At 41.3% G+C, this 24319-nt stretch overlaps 1 protein-coding gene across 1 annotated transcript in view; it reads right to left on the reverse strand.

The window, feature by feature from the left end:
- The window catches only part of elp4 (elongator acetyltransferase complex subunit 4), a 75445-nt gene that overhangs the window by 32713 nt on the left and 18413 nt on the right, over nt 1-24319 (reverse strand). Inside the window, exons 6-9 of the mRNA XM_061814292.1 lie at nt 22543-22627; nt 19531-19719; nt 15256-15364; nt 13373-13479 (exon numbers count right to left, since the gene is read on the reverse strand). Of these exons, the coding sequence (XP_061670276.1) occupies nt 13373-13479; nt 15256-15364; nt 19531-19719; nt 22543-22627 (490 nt within the window). The remainder of the gene's footprint in view (nt 1-13372; nt 13480-15255; nt 15365-19530; nt 19720-22542; nt 22628-24319) is intronic.

Here is a 24319-nt window from a genome sequence, read left to right on the forward strand (position 1 = left end):
AGAGCCATCCCCGGGCCTTCGGAAGCCTCGGTCTACAGTTGCCTCCTGGGAAACACTTGCACGCAAGTCTTCTTCATCCTTGGCTAGCAGCCGGGCTAGTGCGTGCGTTTGAGTGTGTGTGTGTCAGTGTATTGGTCTGGCGGCTAAGAGGCAGGCTGTGTGTGCAGTTGAGTTGCGTAACCAAAATGTATACATATTGGCAAAGAACAAGTGAGGATGTTTTCTTAGTTCGATTGCACACCGACCACTGCCACCATCGCGATTAATGAAGCCAAATGTGAAATATTTACAGTCCCCCAACTCCCACTCACACATCTGGTGATTGACCCTCGTATACATACCAATAGTCAGTCCCTTGGGGATCTCGGAAAAATATGCTGGACTGTGTGATTTTTTTTTTTTTTTTTATTAAACCATAAACACCATGTTGAAAGGAGTGAGAAATAAAAGTGTCAATATTTGAGAGTCCATTGGCAATGATGGCTCCATTCATTGACTGAAGTTGTTTGAATTTCGGTGACAGACTTTCTATGCTTCAATTTTTTTCGCAACACGTACAGATGCAATTCTAAACATTGATCAATCTCATTGGAAAAAAATAGATATACAGCACACAGTAATACTGTGTTCGTACAACTTGGCAGCAGCTGGAAAAATCTTGCTTTGTACCCAAGAACGTAATTTATGTGAAAGCTCATATTTGGCGTCACATTTTCGACTAGCTGTTTGCGGCATTACGGGGCAAATGTCGACTAGTTGTCAACACTTCAGCTGAATTCGGCCACGTCATTTTGTGTGCAGCGGGCCTTGCTGCAAAGAGAGGACATAGTTGGGTTATCAATAGAAGCTCTTGCATTCATCACCACCAGTTTAGGTTGCCAGAAGGTTTAAACAGAATATACTTAAGCGCACTGTAATGTAGTTACGGCCTGGCCTTCCTATTCTTGCTCACAAGAAAAAAAAGATTACACTGACTTTTCTAAGTCTGAATTTGTGCCCAATTCTGATTAAATGCCATTTTTTTCAGGTTTCAAAAACTGTATGTATATTATATGCATATGCAAATGTCCAAAATGATCATAAATAACACAAGCTTCAGTAACAACAAACGGGAGCATAATAGTGAAGAAAATAATCGAAACATTAAATGTTATATACTGTTTAGTTGGCCTGGCTGATTCTTTCTGCTAATGATTTAAGTTAGGGAATCTTCACATTCCACCACAAATCATTGCAGCCCATCATTTTCCTTATTGAACGATTGCCATATGTAACATAACATATTTAGACCGTGTTTTATTTTCACGACAGTTAATTACAAAATAAATAGATTCTTTGTATTTATTACTTATTTACTAAAGTTCTGCTCCTGGTCTATAAATCACTAAATGATTTAGGTCCTGAATACATGAAAGAAATGCTTACGGAATACAAAGCCAGTACAGCTCTGAGATCGACTGACTCGGGTCAAATAGGGTCCAAAGCAAAAATGGTGAAGCGGCATTGAGCTATTATGCTGCACACAAATGGAATAAGTTGTCAATGTTTTTAAATCCAGGTTGAAAACTCTTCTTTTTTTCTAATGCTTTTTAGAATATATCCACTTTTTGATTATATTACTTGCACTGTATGTGGTTTTAACTTTTTAAAAAATATTTTGTTTGTCATTTTTATTGTTTTTATCCCGTTTTAAATGTATCTCTTTGTTTTCAAATGCCTTTAATCATGTAAAGCACATTGAGATACCTCGTGTATGAAATGCCCTAAACAAATAAATTTGCTTTGCTTTGCTTTATTGGAAGGGATGCAGCCCATTTGTTTATTTTACTCTGTCGTAGCATTGGTAGATATGGATCGATATGCATTGGATTTTCAATCACATTTGGGAAAGCAGTGATTCTGACCTGAGAACACTGATTCCATATTTGTATGACTCCAGTCAAAGTTCTGTGTCTAAGACAAATCTAGTATAAATAACGAAAAAAAAACAAAAGCTACAATGCTGATCTTTTGTCCCGTATTTGTCTTTTGATGTCAAACCCGCAAGGTTTTACCTATAACACAACTTATAGAATTGGCCTCACTGTTACAATATTTTTGATAGGGAGTATACATTTATACCTCAAATTGAAATCGTGAAAGAAATCAGTGGTGTTTCAGTCACTGTACATGAGACCCACAGTTGGCCCATACAGTGAATGGGAAGCTTGCCTCTGATTTGACCTTTTGTGTGAGTTTGGGTGAGCACTGCTTAGGCACATTCTGTTCCCCAGATCCCACTCCTAACACCCCTGTCACTCATCATCACACATCATTGTTAGAGACGAAAGGGGAGTTTGGCCAAGCCGCACGCTGGAGTATTCTCCCACACGGAGTCTGTCCCACCTTTAGATATAGGTGCAAAGGTGTGTGACACAGCACACAAGAAAATTAATCATCTGCCTATATTTTGCTGGCTTAACACAAAGACGCAGCCTCACACACTTCTTGGTGGGGTCAGAATTTTACATAATACACCTTTGCCCTTTGAAGTGCAGACTTTTCTTTCACGTGGCCTGCTGACTTTTCTCTACAGCGTGTAATTAAAGTCTTTTCAGACTTCTATACATGGCGTAACTATCCTCCAACCTCTGGCCTGGCCTTTCAATGGCCACCTGTGAACTCTGAAGGATGGGGGACACTAGCCGTCATAAAATTCATGAGCGCCGCTACATTCAGCTGCCGGCCGACATCCCTCAATGGCCGATACCTCTTTAAACAACTGTGTTTACTGTTGTGTGAATCCTTTTTAAACGGAACCATATTCACAGCGGCAGGGGTTAAGTAGGTCCCGTGATTAGCTGAAACAAATGCCTTTATGGTGTGCTTAGCCATCGAGAGAGACTCAAGGGACCCAATTTGTTTTCATTAAGTGAGGACTCATTTAGCGATTGCTGACAGAGAAGGTGGAAAAAGGCTAAGTGAAAACTAAAAACATCACAAAGCAGGTTTTTTTTTAAATGCAGATGTCAGATTAAGGCAACACAAAACAATTCTGCATCTCAATTTAACCAAAGCTTCGAATCAAGATTCATTTAGATAGTCAGCCTCCATAGTACATGAGAAAGTTGCTTTCTTTCTTCATAAAATCCGACATTTGGCGCGTTAAATATTTAAAGAAGGAAAGAAAAAAAAATGAAAAGAAAAAGATTATCCCTGCAGTCTCAGTGGGAACCTTTACTTTGATGACACAGCATCGGCTAGTTCCACAAACTTTGTTTGTCAACCATACTCAGGTTTTTAGAAGTCTGCGAGGGACCTTAACCGATTCGTGGGCAACGTCCCATTTTTGGGACATCATGATTTTCACCAGGAAAGGATAAGTCATCAATCAAACTTAGCACAGAGTTATTTCCCTTTCCTTCCTGACCCAACATGGCTGCCTCAAGTACACATGGAGCGTTTTCCAAGAGAAGAAAGGGAAAAACATGAGTATGCAACCAAGTTTGTCTTCAAAATGCTATTCCATCAGTATTATTAATGCGTAAGTGTCATTCTAGAATAAGAATTAATTAATAAACACATCTATAGTATGTACCACTTCACAGAACTGATAACATACCCATCCCAGTTTTGGGACGCTGCCCGCAAGAGGGTACATCTTTTTTTGCCCTATGTTTTATGCGTTAAATGAAAAAAAAAGTGTTATTTCCTTGATTGTGGCCTGTTAAGAGACTTTTATCTCAATAAGGCAAAAAATTGCCACCCTGCCCATGAATGGGTTAAGCCAGTTTTGCACCAAATGAAAGTCCATTTCCACATTTCCTTTATGGGCTTGTAGAGCCAGCATGGTTTAGTGATAGTTGTGCCAGCTACATATATAGTGTAGCATCATAACAACGTGCCACATGGCGCAACACCTCAATGCAATCTACTGTATTTCCTAAATATCATCTTGATTTTCTTCCCATCCCAGTCATTCCATCATAAGCACTGGTGTCACAATTCATCGTCAACTAATGGACATGTTGAACCGCACTGAACCTTACTGAAGTAAGACCGGTATAGGCTGGTATTTTGGGACAATGGAAAAACAGAGAAACACACAAAACCGAATGAATTTCTTTCTGGTCAATCATATCCATTGTACGTTTTTATTGCAAATATTTTCAACAAAGCTAGCAAGCAAGCAAACAAACAGTGTAATCAAATTCAAAAGCGACACAGCAAATACTGAATCTCACCCTTACCACCCCTCCCATTCCAGGACACCAGGCACAAGAGTGTGGGAATGTTATTTTTAGGAGCCGAGCAGAGAGCTTTCCTGAGTTTGATGCTCCTGCTCTGGATCAACATTCCACCTTTGAACCACTCTGACCACAAAACTTTGTGCCAATGATGGCAATTTCCATTTTCACTGCGCGGGTTGGGGTATCGTGTAATTCACAATAGGGCAACTTTTTGGGCGAAATTATGGAGACAACTGGATAATTTCATCTCTGGGCAGGCATTGTGGCCGATGATAAGATGCATGTAAATTCCAGCATGTCCTGGGTTATCTGCTAATTCACAGGATTTTTTCTTCTTTTTAAATAAAGGTACATTTTTTGGAAAAGTATTCAATTAAAAAATGTCTCTATTGATCAGGCCTTATGGTCTTTATAATACAGATATACAATGTGCATGTATGTAAACTTTAGTCACACACAAGGGGATGAATGCCCAGTCACTACAATTATGCTAATGGTTGCCCTCCTGCACACACTTGGACTTACCCTATAGTTCTCCAAGACTCCACGGATGCAGGGTGGCGTGCAAGTTACAGTCTTGCCTCGCCTCAAACTCGCTTCGAGGGAAGCTGAAGACAAGTCGGGCTACTTTAATCAGGACTGAGCCCAGTGTGGCCAGTCTGGTCTGATGGGGGCTGAATGGTGCATGGACCATGTTAATGGTTCACTGCTCACTGATGAAACAGTTTCACTTCCAGGGCCAGTCGAGGCAAACCACACTCTTACATAGTCTGGCAGGAGGAGCAAACATGCCCGCTTTTGTTTCGCTTTAACGCTGTCCCTTTGTGAGACACAATGTTTTGGCTTCATGTTGATTTATTACAAAAGGCATCAGATTTGGCAAAGAACCAAACATGTTCTAACTTAAGTGTTGACTACGCTGCAGCAACCACGACTGCAAAATATCAAACCAGCATCACTGGATGTTTTGAAAGAGAAACAATTCATTTGTTTGTTTGTTCATTTGTTAAAGGTCTTACTATTGTGACTACCAAGAAAAATGAACTGCAACTAGCAAAGAAAATGTAACTCAATCAGGAGGCCACAGAATGTTAGCAATACGAAAAACAAGCCGAGGCATAGTACAGTAGTTGAATCCGTGAAACACTCAACTCAGCAGTCGTACCAAGCTGGGCTTTTTCAAAAAGGGTGCACATTTGCGGAATAGATAAAAATTCCCTCTTAAATAATAGATGCAGATTGGATGTATGTTGTGAATATTTTTTTCGGCTGAGGCGTCGGATCGCGTGCCGTTGGCTCGGCTGCGGAGTACTCTCTCCTTCTCATATCTGCGCAAACCATAAGCGCACCTCATTCCAAAATGCCGTAGCGGTTGGTTCACAACCAAGACAGGATGTATGAATTATTTACAGGGAATATTATTTTAAAGGTCCATTCCCATCTGATTGCGATTCTTGAGGAAAGAGGTAGGAAGAACACTGGCGGTTTTACACAGAACCTACTTTGCTTTCTACAAGCAGTTTATTGACCAAAGCTAAAATCTAGTGACCCTCACTTAAACACAATATAATGATTACATAAAACAAATAAAGTCAATTTAAAACAAAGGCTTTTTACTGATTTGTGGCATGCGATGACTACAAACATCCAAATACAAGCCTGAAGGACTGCGTCTCCAAGTTGTTTTGCGTTCCATAATTCCTTCTTTCCTTGTCTTTATTTTTCTCTCAATAACACGGTTTGGTGCCTCAAAGGAAAAGCCCTCATGCTAATTAGACCTGACCTGAGAATCACTTAACTGCTCCTCAACGCTTATCCCTCTGCCCTCCCTTCCCCCTTCCCCGAGCCTTCACTCTCTTCCTCACATACTGTAGGTCCATTAACACCCTTCCCTCGGCACCCACAGGCTTCGATGGGGTAGGGGGCACATACAGCCGCCGTCTTAAAGACATTTTGAGGACATGCCAAGAAACATTAACCTACTCTACACGCCTCCTTCGATTCGAGAACCTGTTTTGTTCTACTCTGCAATATCGTCATTTCCGGTTCCACCCATCTTGATCATAATCTTAGCAACGTGATCTCGTCGTCGTCAAAACATCTTTAGTGCAATTAATAAAAACACACCACAAAGCATCAGAAATGTGCTCTTACATTAGTCACAGTTCATAACAATGCGTTCCAAGTTAAAACAATCCTGTACGGATATTTTAAATTTACATTACGAAATCAGTCTGTTTCATAATTTAACATAGCAATCAACAAACCATGTCTCAGGGAACACTAGCGTGCCTGAGAAAAACTCACAGGTGACCGCTGGAAGCTATTCAATCTTATTTCATTTGTCCGAAAAGGACTTATTCATCACAAATGTATCTTTGTTAATGTGTTGTATAGTGCCAGGTAAAACAATTAAAATGTTCTTCATTCAATGTCAGCAGGTACAATAAACCCATCAACAGAATAAGTCATAACTTCCTGCTAGTAGATTGGCTTTGTGGTTAATTGAACCGACCCAGACCTGTATTCCACAGTGAATTTGTAGGTAAATTGAGACAAAATTATCATTCCATCAGTTTTTGTGGCAGGTTTTCAGACTTAGCAAAGAAAAATGTTTTATTGTTTCTCTTCTGCTCAAAATCTTTATTACGGCCGAAGGTTAAAAAGGTTAAAGACTGACGATTGGCTCTTGCATTGACGGGGTTAAGACTCTATATTTATCTTTAGCTGCAGATAACTTTGCATTACTTTAACGCACCTCTGTAACACAAGTTGAGATTATTTCCGTGCGCAAAAAAATGCAAACGTTGCAAGACATAAATCCAGCACCTGAAATGAACATGAAGAAAACATACAAAACCTCAAAGCAAGTGAGAAAGCTCGTCAGTGAAATAGACACCTCAAACGTAGCCTCAAAACAGAAGACTAATTTGACACAAATCCCCATCTTACACTTGATTTGACCCCACGACCTGCCTCTGGCACCCCAGCACCCAACAGGCAAGTTGGCTGTCAGTTTTGAGGGTCAAAGAAAGGTAAGCGCCAATGTAAATGCATACCATAGCGGAGCTTCATCCTTAAAGCGTCTCGTGTTGTGAAACAAGTGACAGAAAAGGCAAAGTTCTCACACGGGCAGTATGTGCGCTCAAGAAAGTGTCAGTCACGTTATCTTTCCGTTGGTTTCTCAATCAGTGTGTGACTGAGACCACTGCATGAATGTCAATATCTTTGGGGGCAGGGGGTGAAGAACTGTCTGCGTATGCGTGTATGAGAATGTGTTAATCTTGTTTAAACACCTAGCACTCCTCTACCTGCTCAGACAGGGCCATGGGTTAATTCTGTCTTCAGGCATCACAGCTAATAATTGCTCATCAACCGGAGTTTGAACTCTCTGACACATCAGCAGCTACCATGGTAACCTTATCACACAACCAACAGAAGCTCATGAGCTCACATTTGTCAGAGCGAGCGGCAAAATGTGCTCAATTGACAAATAGTGAATTAATTCTACTCATTTAGTACCTGCATGCGTCATTTTGGTAGAACTGCTCTGTGAAAAGTAATTATTTTCTGCGTTCTTAAGGTGCTGCGTGATAGACGGGTGAGTCGAACATGGTTTAGGAAATTTGCGTGACTCTTCTGAGCAAAGGAAGAGGGTGGGGGCGGGGAATCTGCCTGACCAGACTGGTGAGGAGCTAACAATTTCACCTGTTGTCAGTCATTCTCAAAAATCACATTGTAAGCCTGCAATGGGATTTCGAGTAGGGAGTGAATTAAAAAGAGCAAACAGCAGAGCAATTGAGGTTTTCACAAACTATCGTGAATCTTTTAGATGAGTAAATGCTCTCGCAATGCTGCATTCTATGGCCCAGGGCATTGAAGTCTTGCAGCTTGAGTAAATGAGGTGATTAGCAGGGATGGTGTGGGCTGTCACACGTCAGACACTCGGCTTAGAATCCAATTGCGATCCACGTGTCAATCAGCAGCCCACTGAGCCAGTCGACCAACAGGTCAAGCATATTATAAAAGCAAACCAGAGTCTGGGCTGCATTTTAATGCTGTGTACAAGCACACATTTTATATTCACCCTCACTCTTGAAATCTGACCATTTCTGTCCACACGTCTGTCTGCATGCAACTATGTTTTAAAAAGGAGGCTGAGGATAGATGGTATGAAACTGTAACATCAAGGCATAAGAACATTTTAGCTAATCAGAAGCCAAGAACAAGAAGAAACAGTACATGTTCATTCTGTGTTCATGTGGATATGATCTTAACTCTATGTACAGTATCTTGGTTTTAACTTGAGTGAAGACAAGACTCAACATATACTTCCATATCTGTGAGTATTCCATACAATTCTATTACAATCTAATTATATCACAGGAGGGGACAATGTGTTATTACAATGATTTCAAAAGCAAGTTAGGATTTATGGCACTTTATTTAAGGACTTTCTGGGTGTGTTTATCTTTATTCAAGCAACACAAGGGGTAACGAGGGATGCTATGGGTCAGACCTGGAGAAAGTACAACTTTGTGTCTGCGGCCACATCCGCCCTGTCCACGGTCTCTGAATGGCCCCTCAAGGTTGCCTTGATGTCAAAAAATACTTACATTATAGTGGTTTCATTTTGTAATGGTGCTATTATTGTAATTTGTTTGTGTGGGTTGGTGGTACATACGAGAAAGAGCGAAGATGTTTCTTCAGTGTTGCGACTTTGTTGCTATATTTAGTGACTTCCACAAACCTACACAAAAAGTAACTAGTGACAATGCCAACACTGGTCGTCATGTGAGCAACATTCTTATTTCTTGCCAGGTGGAGGAAAGAGGGATTTTGATCTATGCTTTGGGAGTCCCAACCATGAATGGCCAACTAATGAGTAAGCAAGTGAGGAGTTAGCTAAAAAAGTCGGCACATGATAAACAAAATTGAGCATTCTGTAGACATGCTTTAGTGAATGTTAATCAAATCTTAATATAATATTAGTTAATATGCAATTTTAATATGACTGGGGACAATTGTTAATAGACATATTGACTCATAACAACAAAGCACATTTATTAAAGTAGCAGCTTATCAAGAGTACAATTTACAGGGAACGATTGAGATTAGCAAGTTGGTGTGGCCATTGACATCTGGTACAGTTTCACACATGGCCCCTTTGGAAAAATTAATTGCCCAGCCCTGCTCTAGGCCTTGCCCCCCTGGGCTATTACAGAGGCCTAATTGAAAGACCATTGGGGATAACCGCATTGACTTTTGCAGACCTTATAAATCTACACTGGAGAGGACTATTCATGTGGTCAAAAAAGGGAGGTGACGAGGGTCAATGGAAAGGACAGTAAATGGTGGCAGAAAATAGCAAAGGTTTTACACGAAGGATACGGGGAATGCTTAGTGGGTGGGGGGGTTTCTCTCCTCCCCCTGAACCCCCGGTTGAAACAATGGGGCTCACTCAGAGCCAGGCACTAGAGGGTGTGATAAGGTAATGATAATGTAATGAGGACCAATCATGGGCCTGAGCTAAGAGGAGGGCCCCCTAATTTGCCTCCAGAGTAGAGAGCAGAAAGAGTCGTAGTTCAATGAGAGATTACTCTCACTGAGAGTGATGTGACCATTGGAAAAAAAAAACAAACTGTGAATCAATGAGAAGAAGCGAAAGACACCGAAGAGTGAGAACCTATAAATGAAAGTGAATGCTGTAATGAAGCCCATAAAACATTCTGTGATGTATATTTATGTGCAACAGAATAGCCATTTGAAGAAAAATATTTATCAAGTTTAAATATGTTCTTGGGTGATAGTGAACACTGGATGGACATAAACTATGTGAATCACTACACCGCCGACGGCTCATTTTCATTCCATTTCATGTACAAAAGGTAGGACTAAATAAACACTAAATGTACTATTTATTAAAATCATAGTATAGAACAAATGTTTCTTATTTATGTCAGCATAGGGCTCACGAGTATCCTCTTTGGAACTCAATGGCGCGTCACACTTTGTCACATTGTAAAGATGTAATGCTATTTACAAGGCTAATGTGACTATGACCATTACCATTTACAGACTCTGCTGTCTAATACAAATATTGTTTACATATTTTAAACATTTTGGTACCCACATAAACACATCCCCTGTTACTTCACGGGGTTTCACTTTTCGCGGGTGGTTCTAGTCCCAATTTACTGCGAAAAACGTGCGATGACTGTATTTGCATTTGGTGTAATTGTCAGTTGAGTAGTGATTGGATAAAAAAAAGTAAGAAGCAACTATATATGATTTTAAAGAAAATATTTCACAATTCCTTTGTGGTTGGACTTCAAATTGCAGAAACAATGTGCTGGTCAAATTAAATCCATATAAAAGGAATGTTTTTACTCTTTTGAAGTCAACTCACACGTGGCTACAGTGCGTAATCAATAGCGTCACCTTCAATTTTGTCACCCAATATCAGACAAAAGTGTCGTGCTCCTTCCATGCACCGCTTGTGTTTGCATTTTCCAGTCTTCCTGGTGAGCATTGGCGGGCACTGGTCTCCAGCTTTACACCTGCTTCCCATTGTCGTCAGCTGAGTGCTTAAGATCAGCTAAAGCTACAGAAAGGCATCGGCTCAACGACCATTGCTGGCCAGCTCTGCCGGGACCGCTTTCACCTGATCATAACTAGTCCTCTTTTCGTGTTACTCGTCAGCATAACTGCTGTTAGATTGACCGTCTTTTTGAGTACAAGGATTACCGGTACTGTGATTTTCTGTTTACTTAGTTTTTCACTGTAGTTTCTAGGATTTGTTTATAGGTATGTAGGCTATTTGTTGTGGTTTTGTTCACCTCGTTTCAATGGTAGTTATTCTCTTTTACCAATTAGCCTATTTGTTGTTTTTATTGGTCACCTTTGGTTTGATATTCACATTACTTGGGAGCGTCACACGGGTCAAAAAAAACTTCAAGTGGCTGTTGACTTTGTATTGTCTGCTTTTGGCGTCCACGTTTCAGCTTGTTCCTCCAGTAGTAAAAAAAAAGAGTCAGCAGTTTGCCTAATTTAAAAAATCACCATTAGCACTCCAGTTCAGTTTCTGAAATAAATAATATGGCTTTCTTAATAAACAAATTATTATATTCAAATAAATACATAAAACCTGTTTCGAGTTGATAGATAAAAAGCAACTTCAGAAGAAAACCGCATTAGAAGAAATCTATGAGGGCGAAGCAAGGTCGTATAAGTGCATGTTATGCAATTTAGTGAAATGTTACTCTCTTTTAATACAAGAAAAATTGTGATGTACTGAAATAGCATATCAAGGTAACTACCACAATGTTAAAATGCCAGCCTACCATCAATGAAATACACCTAAAAGAAGTGAAGAGTCAGCATTAAATAGCAAACTCTACGACACTCCCGAAAGGATTGTTTGAAAATGACAAGAAACTACTTGTATTCCTACAGTTGGGATGAGTTCACTGTGGTTGTCAGAGATCAAGCTGTTTGACAGAAAACAGTTTTGTTGACAACTGCCTTTGGAATATACAATGACACCCATCCATCCATTGTCCGAGACGCTTATACTCACCTGGGTCGCGGAAGAGGACAAGCCAATTCCAGCTATCTTTGGGCAGGAGGTGGGGGACATCCTGAAGTGGTTACCAACCAATCGCAGGGCACACAAAAACAAAGCATTCACACTGACATTCACACCTGCGGGCAATTTCGAGACTTCAATTAACCTACCATGCATATTTTTGTCAAATTTCCAGCAAAAATACGAAAACAAAAATACATCACCTAAAGATGCAAATAATACCTGCACAAGATATTTAATAAACCAGTGCCAAAGACTGACTCAATTTCAATGAAGTTGGGATGCTTTGGAAAATGTTAATAAAAACATAATCCAAAGAGTTGCAAATCAATTTTAGCTACATTCAATTAAATATACTACAATAATATGTCATACTCAAACTGTTCAACGTTTTTTCCCCCCCAAAATATTTTCTCATTTTGAATGTGATGCCTGGAATGCGTAACAACAATTAAGTGTTTGGGAACCAAGGACACTTAACTGTTGAGGCTTTGTATGTAGAATTCTTCCCCACTCTTGCTTTGATAAACAACTTAACATGCCCAGCACTCTGCGCTCTCTATTGCCGTTTTTTGCACTTCATATTATACCACACATTTTCAATGGGAGACAGGTCTGAACTGTCTGGACAGTCTCGTACTCGCAACTCTTACAATAAAGTCATGCTATTGGAATGTGGCTTGGCATTGTCTTGCTAAAATAAGCAGGGAAGTCCCTGAAAAACACGTGTGTACAGAAACCATGTGTGAATGTCTGGCCGTGAGCGGTGGCCGACTGCACGACTTCTCCAAGCATTCATAAAACGGCCCAAAAGTGCACTGGTGACTTTGGCAGGGTGTGAAAGAAGAAACATAATATTGTAGCGGAAAACTGTTAATCTTCTAAAATACATGAATAATGGATATACCTGCTTTCAAAACATTTGAACCCATCAAAACATGTTTTCTAAACTCATTGTAAATGTTTTTGACAACAAAAAAAAAGTAATGTATGAAATGTATCGAAAATATTGTATCCATTTAAGCATCGTCGTGTGCCTTTCAGAAGCGGGGCCTGGTTATTTGGCATATAACGTTGGTCAGTCTGCGTGTGAATGCCGGCTATGAGCTGTGGCTGACAGCAAATAAGTTTGCAGTGTTTTATTGTTCTCCCAGCATTCAATAAATGGCAAAAAAGTGCATGAGTGACTATGGCTCTCCTCCACATGCAAAGGCATTAAAATACATACTGTAAAAAAACATTTCAAATATTGTGTGAAAAAATATGTGAAATAGCAGGTTGTGAATAATCAATCCCAATATTGCAGGGGCACATGTTTAGTTTTCTAAAAAGCATGTAGCCTTTTGACATAGTATGATATGAAAACAGCTAAATTAGGGTGAAAAATCACGGTTGAAAAGCTAATGCAAACCAAAGACAAGCAGTCAGATGGGATTTTTGACACCTCTATTAAAATGTGTTGACTTCAGATGAACATATTTATACAAGAAAATAAATAGGCAATTTCCTAGTTACTAGTGGGATAGAGCAGCGCCGAGGGATCTTGACAACATACCTCAATGGTGAACTGTTTCCTCTTGAGCTTAAAGGCCAAGTCCTTGTGGTCAGGCAGTTGACTGGCAAGACAGTTGAGGTAAGGCACCTGGCGCACGTGAAGCAGGCCTGCGAGGGATGGAACAAGGGATGATGGGATTTGTGATTCTACAAGAAAACACTTCAAATGCATTGGAACCTCAAGTTGAATGGCACAGAGGTCTGAAAATTTGAGAATGTGCAAATATATTGTAGGTGGTCTCAAAATCAAATTATGATGAATAAAAAAATATATGCCTCAAGTACAAGATGAAGTAATAAGTCGTTATGCCTCTGTGCCAATATTTCCCACAACCTGCTTTCACTTTGTGGAATACAAGTGAACTATAAAGTGAATTTCATTGACAAAAGTCAGTGTGTGTGACAGAAAAGGTATGAAACGTCCACTTGGGGTACATCTCGCCAAAAGAAGCTGTGCTTGTCATTCTTTAGCTCCTTAATGCTAAAACTACATTTTGACATAACTGGAAAAATACCGTACAAGTGGGTTGGTGTAAATGAACGTGGGAGAGAAGGAGTGGGATCAAGGGAGTAATGGAGAAAGGAACACAAACAGAGAAAGTGGGGGATGGTGAGCTCCCTCCTCTGTGCACTTGGGTGAGTTCCCCTTGCCTGATTTGCGGTGACAGGCTTCCCAGCATGCTTTGAGCAGGCCTGAACTGCTGCTGCAAACACGCGCACACTCACACGCGCACACTCGCAGTCATCTCGCACTCATACCAGATGCGTCTCCACCTATGAACACACATCAAAACAATCGTACACGATGTATTTCACACCATAAGCAGCTTTACTGGTTGATTATTGAGATTAAATTCAATATTTTTCAACAATTAGCATGGGGTGCTGATTCTCACGAAAAGGATGAATACAAATTTGTGGTAAATCTTTCCGAAATTTACCTGTCACTAGCCTTTGCACAGCAAAGGGATGTTAACATTTTAATAGGTGTTGCTTACTTAAAACATGTTGGACAAAACCAAAATCTGCTATTGAATGTTTTTTTTACTTCTTGTCTCTTCATCTGTCACAATCAGGGCTGTCTAACTCCAGGCAAGGAAAGCAGAGAAAAAAGGGGAAGAGGGAGGAAAAGCGCAAAGAGTGACCGGGAGAGTTGGAGATGGCTAAAAATATCCCAGCCGCTTATTCTGACCTTTATGCATGGAGAGTGTGATATAGCGATAAAAGAGAGGCGATGCAAACAGGAAAAAGAGATGGTGAAACCTTAGTGGCAAAGTGATGGGGAGATCTGGGATTGCAACCCCCCCCCCCCTTTTTGTTCGTTACCGCATCTCCGTCGTCCATTACCGACGTCCTCCTCCTCTACTGGAGGCGAGGAAGAGTCGCCCCCATTTATTAGCAGGGCATGCTGGCCACGGAGACATTGAGTGAGGGATAGAGAGATCGAGGCAGAGAGGAAAAGAGAGTGATGGTGAGAATATCGATTCCCCCGTGTTGGCCTGCTCTGCTCCAGAGCCTCAGGGGTATGGGACTGGGGATGGTGAGGGGGCGAGTGAGGAGCGAGAGAGAGGCTCTGCTAGAGGGAGAGAGGGGAGGCTGGGATGGAGGGAATGGTGCGAGGAGGAGGGGGTACAGCGTGGCAGCTGAATCCCCCCCGGCCTGTCTACTGAGGAGCACGTCTGATTGAGCAGCAGCACACTAACGCACACTGACAGCCTGGCCTGCAAGGGGGCTGCCCTGCCTCTATCCACCGCCCAGCCAGAGCCTTAATGCACTGCCTGTGTGCATGTGTGTATTCGATGGAACAGAGAGAGAGAGAGAGAGAGAGAGAGAGAGAGAGAGAAAGAGAGAGAGAGAGAGATAAGAGGGAGTGTGTGTTCTTACCATGGTAATCTTTGTAGAGTGGGCTGGTCTCCCTCTCAGAGCCTTTGAACGATTCCAAGGCGATGGCATTGTCACACAGCCTGATTATGCTGCCCATTAGAGATCTGTTCTGTAGGATGAAGAGAAACACAGGCAGGTAATTAACAGCCTCCTGACGGGCCACCGGTGTTACAATAAAATGAGGTCATCATTCCTGTGGTCAGGTCACCCCGGCCCGTGGGCTCAGGTGAGGGTGATGCGGGATGCCTCCTTGACGGATGAGGCCAGGGCAGGCAAATATCTACACCGAGATATGCACAGTGACACATGTAGTGATAGAAAAGTCAATGAGGAAAAAGTTCAAAATGATTTCACCACCAGCGTGTAATCTCTAACCTGCTCACAGCGTGAGAGCAGACGGGAAGTGGGAACAATCATTATAGATGCTTGATGGGGAGCGCTCCCCCTACTGGTTGGGTCAGGGACATTAGGTGAGAGAGCACAAGAGAAAGAGAGTGGGGAGCGAGGGAAACAGAGAGAGAAACAATTGGGGGTGCATACAGTAGGTAGGAAGAAATGTGAAAGCAAACTATACAAAAAAAGGTGGAGGCATAGAATAACAGGAGTGGAGGAGGGGAGAGCGAGGGACAGTGGGATGGAGGGAGAGAGGGAGTCCTGCATTATTAATCCTTTTGCCTCCTGAATCATTCAAATCCTTCTCTGTGTGTTGGCTGCCACAGCCTAATGCAGTTTTCATGCCTTCATGTCTTTTCCCTACCCTTTCTTCAGCCTTTTCATTTTTGTCCTACTTTTAAAGAATGCACATCCTACCAGCAAAGGCTGCTAGCACTTATGGGGTATCCGAGGTCACTCGCACGCATGCAATTAAAAGCCCGTGTAAGTTTGGCTATGACAAATTATTCACAACACTAACTGTGGTCGATAATAATGAAGTAAAACTTTGTCTGGAAGGCCACAACCACAAGGTGGTAGAGTACCCAAAAATTGTACTCAAGTAAGAGTACTCTCACTTTAGAATAATATGACTCAACTAAAAAGTAGCGCTCCAAATTACTTCAGCAAGAGTAAGTCCTCAGTTAAAAATACTACTGGAGTATTGACTAAGTCATGACTAAGTTCTGAATTATTTATATTGTGTCACGTGAAATGGACAAAATTAGGGGTGTGCAACTTCATACATTGCCCAACAATATCAATTTAACTCCAACAACAGTGAATAAATTCTCAGTAAAACAAATTATGACAATTGTAATCATTACCTCACCAGGTAACAATAACATAGAACACAGGTGTCAAACTCAAGGCCCGGGGAGGCCAAATCTGGCCCACCGCATGATTTTATGTGGCCCGCGAAGGCAAGTTATGAGTATCAACTTCCATGATTGAAAAAAAAAAAAAATCTGTACTAAAGTTTCAAATTGTCATATCATAAACGATAACGTTGAGGTATTACGATCAATATTCTGTGCCCAAACAACAGCAATAGTTCAAAAACCCATTACCCTTGATTTGTGATTACAAAACTAGCTCATAAATTTCATCTGTAAATATGATGAGGTGAAAGATTTTCATGGTTTCACATTCATAACGGCCCTCCGAGGGAAACTAACTACAATGTGGCCCGCGGTGAAAATGAGTTCGACACCCCTGACATAGAAACACAGGAACAAAGCAACTCTGCACATAACATTACTGTTCATTTTTTTTGTCTGTAAGGTAAACAAATTTAATGTGCATCCAAGGGGTGTTGTGCCTCTTCTGACTGCAAGTAGCATGGTGCCCTTTCCTCCATTCTTTCTGACATGCTTCATGCAAATTAGCCACTTTGAAAACATTGCTTCTGTGTGGGTACGCATGGAGACTGTGTATGGTCATGTGAGCTCCGAGCTCCGTTTGATTGGTCGAATGGAGTCAAATGTTACTATGTCATGGGACAAAGGACTGACAAAACAAAACAGACCACGCAGGCAATGATAAATACGTGCGGATGAAAACACAAGTAGTGAATGTCGCTTGATGTAACAAAGTAAAGGTACAGGTTCTTCTTAAAAATAGTCAAGTAAAAGTAAAAATTATTTTGCCTGGAGAATAAATATAGTCTTTCAAATACAATTCATCCAAAACATTAGAACTTAAGTAATGATAACAGTGTAAATATAGCTCATTACTAAAAATGTCTGGCCACATATTCCTGTTCTTATTGAAGGACACAGATGAGACTTCTTCGGAGTGACAAGAAATAATAAAAAAAGTGCATAGCAATTAAATGGTTGTCAATTCATACTGTATTTTGTTAAACACATATTTCTCAAAGTTTCTGGCACAATCAGCCAAAATGTAATAAAACATGTACATCTAAGATGAAGGAGGTGGTTCGTTTCTGCCACAGATTATTTAAGTCGTGGGAAAAAGACACAATATTCATAAAGGCCAATAAATAAACGAGCCTGAGTTGTAAGGCTGAGCGAGGGAAACGATCAGATGCTTTTGTCTTCTCCAAAAATGTGATTTCAAATGATAATACAAAGTTAGGATGTAAAAATAAAACATTTAGCAAATACTAATAACCACAAAATTATGACATTTTTACAGTCATATGTAACAATTTAACGTCTCTTAAGGAGCATGGTAGTGCTGGCTTTATATGGATATTAATAACTCTGGTAGTAAAGGAAGATTTGAAATCTGACTTTCAGTTTGGTAAATATCTAAGATGTAACATGATGTACATCCTGAGGTATTATGTTTTTAGAGTTATGTCAAACAAATTCATATTGAATAACGCTAACACCTGGAAGTATTAGGTAAGAACAAGGAATTAAAGCCTTTAAGATGAGCGGCGTTGTTTCAACGCTTCTCTCAAGTTGCATTTTAGTATAATTTATCTAGGTGTACCTCATGAATTGGCAAGTGAGTGTCTATGCAAGGGTCAGAAAACCACTTAGTTTGACATGCAGGTGAGGTGTATGTGGACAAATTTCAAGGGGTAAAAGTGCATGTGTTTTTTTTTGTTAAGGATGGGTGTGGTAGCAAGCGATAGTAGAATGAAGTACCACCAGGACAAGGCTAATTAATGTTTCAGATGGACTGAGGCACCGGGGTGCTCGGAGAAGGCTTTCACTGAGTGGCTTAGCTTTCCAACTGCTCAATAATGAATAGTGGGACCGTTGCGGTGTCGGCCAGTTAGCCCAATGCTATTACTCCTGACAGTCTTTTAAAGTCCAGACTTAGCTGACTAAGATAATTAAACAAGCAAAGGCTGCTTCATTTCCAAAAAAAAAAAAAAAAGACTAGTAATTACAAGTAAATAAAAAGTTGTCCCTCAATGTCTGCCTGGTCAGCCAACACCTGATACCAGCCTAAATTTCCCTCCTCCTTTTCTTACTCCAGGGTGGATGAGGATAAGAACGGAGATTAAGAGGGTTCGGGGGTCACGCCGGATGGGGGACTGGGGGACCGCTCCCACCACAGCTGACATCTGCTAGTTAGCCAGTCTACCTTTTTTGATGAAGCCAAGGCCGTATAGAGCACTGAGTACATCGGCGTTGAGCCAGAGCATGTTGTGACAACACAGCTGTTCGCAAAGTTCAGAATCGACACTGATCTATTTTGTAAGTTTGAGAACAAATACGAGCTTTTCTGTGGTTGTTTTACAGAAGAATGATGCAAGAGTTCAAGAAGGGGATACGAGTTACAAGATTTTAACAGCAAAAAGTCTCAATTGGATCCTACGGTGACTGTGCCTCTTTGGTTTACAGTCCAGGGGAGGTCTATGCTTTGCCATATGCCTCAGCAGATGACTCCACCTTCACACTGAGAGGCCAGACTGGACACAGACTCGTGTACGCACACTTGCACAACCCCCTTCTAAATCACACGTGCACACCCCGAGACACACACAACTACCCGCAGAGATATTTGTAAGAGAATGAAATGCTCTCAATTGTTAAATTGCTTGATGTAATTAAAAGCAAGCGTGCAAATGTGCATTCTGAAGTGTTCACTGGAAACAGCCTGTTGAGGAAATGATGTGAGTTGAGGAAGACGAGGCCGACTACAGCCAGCCTGAGTTGAGCCTCCCTAACGCTGATCTACACAAGACTTCAAACTTTTTGCCCCAATTGTGCGTATAACAAGGCCAAGGTCCATAATGAATGCATTCAGGTAAAATATTTATCAGTCTTAGCCCCCAAAAAATCAAAATTAAATTTTTTTAAATAAAAACATGTTTTATAATTACCAGTTTACATGTGGCGACCTGCTCTGATAGCTTACCTGAATGAGATGTGAAGGCAGAGTTATCACTGCAACTGATAGGGATGATCTCAACAAAGCCCGCAGTCCGTAGAGAAAGGTAGTGAGGGCGTGGCTGTGTTTTGGGTTGTCCCGGTAACACAGGTCATCACCCCATAGAGGTGAGCCCAGCGAGTGAAGCCCGATACGCAGGATGTTCCGTGACTTGGCCTAAAACGGGCAAAAGAAAAAATAAAGGAACCAACAAAAAAATCACTACACTCCCTTCCAAAAGTATTTGAACAGTGAGAGGTACCTTCCTTTATTTTTCCTGAAGAGAGAATAAAATTGGTTGAGACATCAAAATAAGAATATGAGGCAAGAGGTCAATATTTCAGTTTTTATAAATATTTCCTTTTTTTATATCCAGATAATTACATTGAGGGAAGCATCAAGCCTGTGACCCAACGGACCACTAAACTTTTTCCTTTTTATTTTGTGACGCCTTTCTCGACCACAGCCTGTTTTAGTTGTTTGTTTTCAGGGTTAGTGCCTTCAGTTCTCTTTAGCACATCAAATGCAAGCTCGATTGGATTTAACTTGGGGGACTGACTTGGACGCTTAATTCAGTTATCGCAAGGAAAAAAAACTGAGCATTACAACACAAAAATGTGTTTCGTTACAAATAATGCTTCTTCAAAGTGGAGGATCAGATTCAGATGTGAATAGCTGGAAATCAAATCTAAATACTGATTTCGTCTTGTATTCGTCTTTTGAATGTCGTCAGTTTACATAAAAAATAAAATAACGAAATGTTCTGATACTTTTAGAGCGGAGTGTACATCATTTGCTACAAATAAAACAGCATATTGGGAGCGCAGAGCTTCACGAAGGCCAAAGGATTCTTCTTTGGCCCGTGTCCCATCCTTCCACAAGGTTGAGTAAAAAGCTGTTCACTCAGTTAATTTTTTGCATGATCCTATTCAAGATTAACAGATAAATGATAATGAAAACATCATCAAGCCAACAGTTAACAAAATAAAAACACTGATTCAATTCCAAGTTCACACAGCAAATATGAAGAGTAACAGATTGCCATTTTTAATTATAGGTGCTGTGTTTTGGGTTGTATTCCCAAACTCCATATGAGTCTGGACAGTCGGCTCAGCAGTACAGACGATCGCAATACAGTGCCCAAACGTGAGTGGACACAACTGCCCAATCACAGAGGCCATCTGACACACGCACAATGGACCTGTCAGACAGGCTTCCAATATGGCCGCCACCCAGAAACCCCAGCACATTCTTGGCACCAGAGCGTGGCTCGACAGCCAAGGGGGCCTTGGTAGGGCTGGAGTGACTTCTCTTGAAATACCCCACCCCAAAACATGGGCTCAACAGTATCCCACTCCTACGAAGACGGAGCAAAATAGCAGTGGGATATATATCACTGAAAGTCAGAGAATGGAGAAAACTGTGAGAGGGTTTTAACCTTTAGTACAATTGCCTTTTTTTTGGGGTTTCTTCGACATGTCTCCTGATTATTCAGGTGAGAGCCACGAGTGATTTAAGACGTTCATCTTAAATCTGCTGGCTTTTACTGTTTGTTTCTCCTTGTTCACTTCAGCCCTCCTCCTCTATTATCTCTAGAACCTCACAAAATTGCCCCCACCTTACTAGCCATCACTTCCTTTCCTTACAGTCTGACGTAAGATTGGTTAGGATAACTATCACCGGAATCTAAGAAAAACAAACATTATTGTTTGAGTTATTTCACACTTGGCTCGCAGTTTCCTCACAGAGGGACACTGGAAAACTATACATATACGAAAATTACACCTTAGAATGCAAGCCCTTTATTTTTTTTTTTTTAGTGGACGCTTGTCATAATTAGATATACCACGCAAACTCAGGGCATCGGATCAGACTCTAATTTGATGACTGGAGTGCAACAGCGGTGAACTTTGGTAAAATTAAAGTTGCTGCGCCAACGCCAGAAAGAGAGGCTAAATTTAACTCCTATAGTTTAGTCTGTAAAAATGTTTAGCCATTTGAAGTCTAGAAAAGGACAATTGGTTGACCATAGGGATGATAAAACAATACAAGTCAATCCTGAATATGTTATGTAAAATATGTTGGAAAATAATTTCATGAAATATTTACTAGGCAGCACAGTGGCTCAGCGTTGGCCTCACAGTTTTGAGGTCCCGGGTTCGGTCCTGGACCTGCCTGTGTGGAGTTTGCATGTTCTCCCCGTGCCTGTGTGGGTTTTCACCGGATACTCCAGTTTCTTCCCACATCCCAAAAATATGCAACATTAATTGGACACTCTAAATTGCCCCTAGGTGTGATTGTGAGTGAGGCTGTTTGTCTCTATGTGCCCTGCGATTGGCTGGCAACCAGTTCAGTGTTCCGCGCCTCCTACTCATTGACAGCTGGGATAGGCTCCACCCCTCCCGCTAACCTCGTGAGGATAACCAGCTAAGAAAATGGATGGATGGATAGACATTTACTAACATCGGGTCGTGAGATGTCTGGAGATGACTACTTATGAATTTACCACGAGAAACATGCCTGGCAAAACTTCGCTGTCACAGAATTGAGTGATTCAATGAAAGTAGGGAAAATGCACACTTGGAGCCCATGTGCAACATTGTTTACTGCAGTGCTAAAATCCAAACTGTTTCTTATTAAAAATTTAATTCATTTAACGTACCGTGACTGTTTTTGGGATGTGGAATCAAACTGGAATGCCCGGAGAAAACCCATGCTGACATGGGAAGAACATGCAAACTCCAATCAGGCGAGGCCTGTATTCAAATGTAGCTATCATTTAGTTTTAATTATGAGGAAAAAGCAAGGGTGATTTTTTTTTTTAAATCAGTGTTTCGTTCTGAAGAAAAGAGTTTATTTCTCTTTGCAATAAATCTCAGAATACCCATAATGATTGCTTAAAAAACTCTATTTGCATCAAGCGGATTTAAAATGACCAAACACATGAAATACCAGTATGTAGCGTCATGATGGAAAGTGTCCTTTCTTTTAGTCTCTTACCGTGGATGCTGCCACATAAAAACCTTCCCTGCGTATGACCTCTTCAATGGACTTCAGCAATGCAGAGTAGGACTCAAGCATGGGGCTGAAAGTAAAGAGAAGAAAGTAAACATAAAGAATACAAGTCGAGGGACAGCAAAAACAAAAAACAAAAAAAACTTTGAATGGGAAAACTCTTTTTAATTGACAATCTGAATAAAACTGGGCCAAACCTATGAGCGTGGTGGATTAATCCACTATGATTGCAGCATGCTACTCCTGACTGTGCTTTTCTGGAGCCACTATCAAGAGATCCAATTAATTTATTTGCTTGATTAAATTACAGCATGACTGGTTCCCCGTCAGCTCCCCCGAGGTTTTGATCGTGCTTAGACACACAGTCAAGACAGACGTACGAGACGTGCTTATGCTGATATCTAATACTAAGCGGGGAAAGCATTTTGGTGTTTAATCAAGGGGAACATCTGCACCACTGACAAAGTACACACGCCACAATGGGACCAACGGCTCAGTTCACTTTGTGCCTATTGGGCCGCCAATAGGAATGTTAACCCTGTCGTTTTACACAGGACCCTCCACTTAAGAACGCCCTGCCATTTTAATGACCAGTCTGCTCCAAGTCACACTGGGCTGCAGTGTCACTTATCAATTTGACCCGCAGGCTGCAGAGAACTGATGCACAAATATCGGTCACACATCAATGGCCTTGCATTAGGAACAGTAATACACACTTGTGTCGAATGCACTTGTGCCAAGTATATCCATGTACTCCATTTCATTTATTCAGCTCAACAATAGTGCCTCCTGACCCCGCTGGGACTAATGATAGAGCTGGTTTTGGTGAAAGAAGGACACCTACCCTCACAGGCCTCTCTGCCCATGCCCCTACTCTGAGAAAGGGGTTGGGGGGGACGGCTTGACAAGCACTTGAGTGAAAGGTTGCCTCTTCTCGGGAGCCATTGTAGGACATCATTGAATGTCAGCTGCCCCTACTGAGCACCCTTCATTCAGGTACCAATAAGGTCTAGGTGCTTAGCTACAGGGGCTAGCTCGTCAGCTAATTAGGATCATACACGGGGAAGCTTCTTTATCTCAATGTTCTTCTTTCTTTGAGGGGAAGGAGGGAGGGGGGGATGCCTAGTCTTAAACAACAGGATCTGTATCACCTAGAGAGCAATTTGGGCCAATTATGTCTTCAAGTGAAACGGAGCAATTTAACAGCTAGGGTTGTGACATGGAGCTGTGGACACGTGCAAGGGGGCGAAGCCTGCTTCGAGTTAGTCTGGCACATGTGTGTGCGTGTAATGTGTGTGTGTATATATGCGCGGCAATGACAGGGCGGGGCTGTGGCCACAATGGTGCTGTGCAGGTGTAGTTTCCTGCTGTCTAAATGTCTTGATGATCAAACCCACAGAGATGTCCCAAAGACAAACACATCTAAATGGAATAACGAAGATAAATTATTTTTTCATGCTCCTATGGGTAATATTTGTGTTAAACTATGTGGTGCACTTTGGTATATGAACTAAATGGGTACGCACAGCATTTAATGTATTTGCAAAGGTTTTATGTTTGACAGTGTTTGCTGAAATAAATACAGACTCTATAAAGCATTTTCCTCATCCTCTGTGCTCCAGATTGCTGTATTTACCCAGTGAGTGCGTGTGCCTCTTCGTGTGCCCTTGTGTGCTCAGCAGCGCACTCTGAGTAAAGAGTCTGCATGACCCCTGAACCCTAAGTACACTCAACACGGGCAAAATCAAACAGTTGCTGAGCA

This window comes from Syngnathoides biaculeatus, chromosome 3, assembly GCF_019802595.1.
Source record: "Syngnathoides biaculeatus isolate LvHL_M chromosome 3, ASM1980259v1, whole genome shotgun sequence".
NCBI lineage: Eukaryota > Metazoa > Chordata > Actinopteri > Syngnathiformes > Syngnathidae > Syngnathoides > Syngnathoides biaculeatus.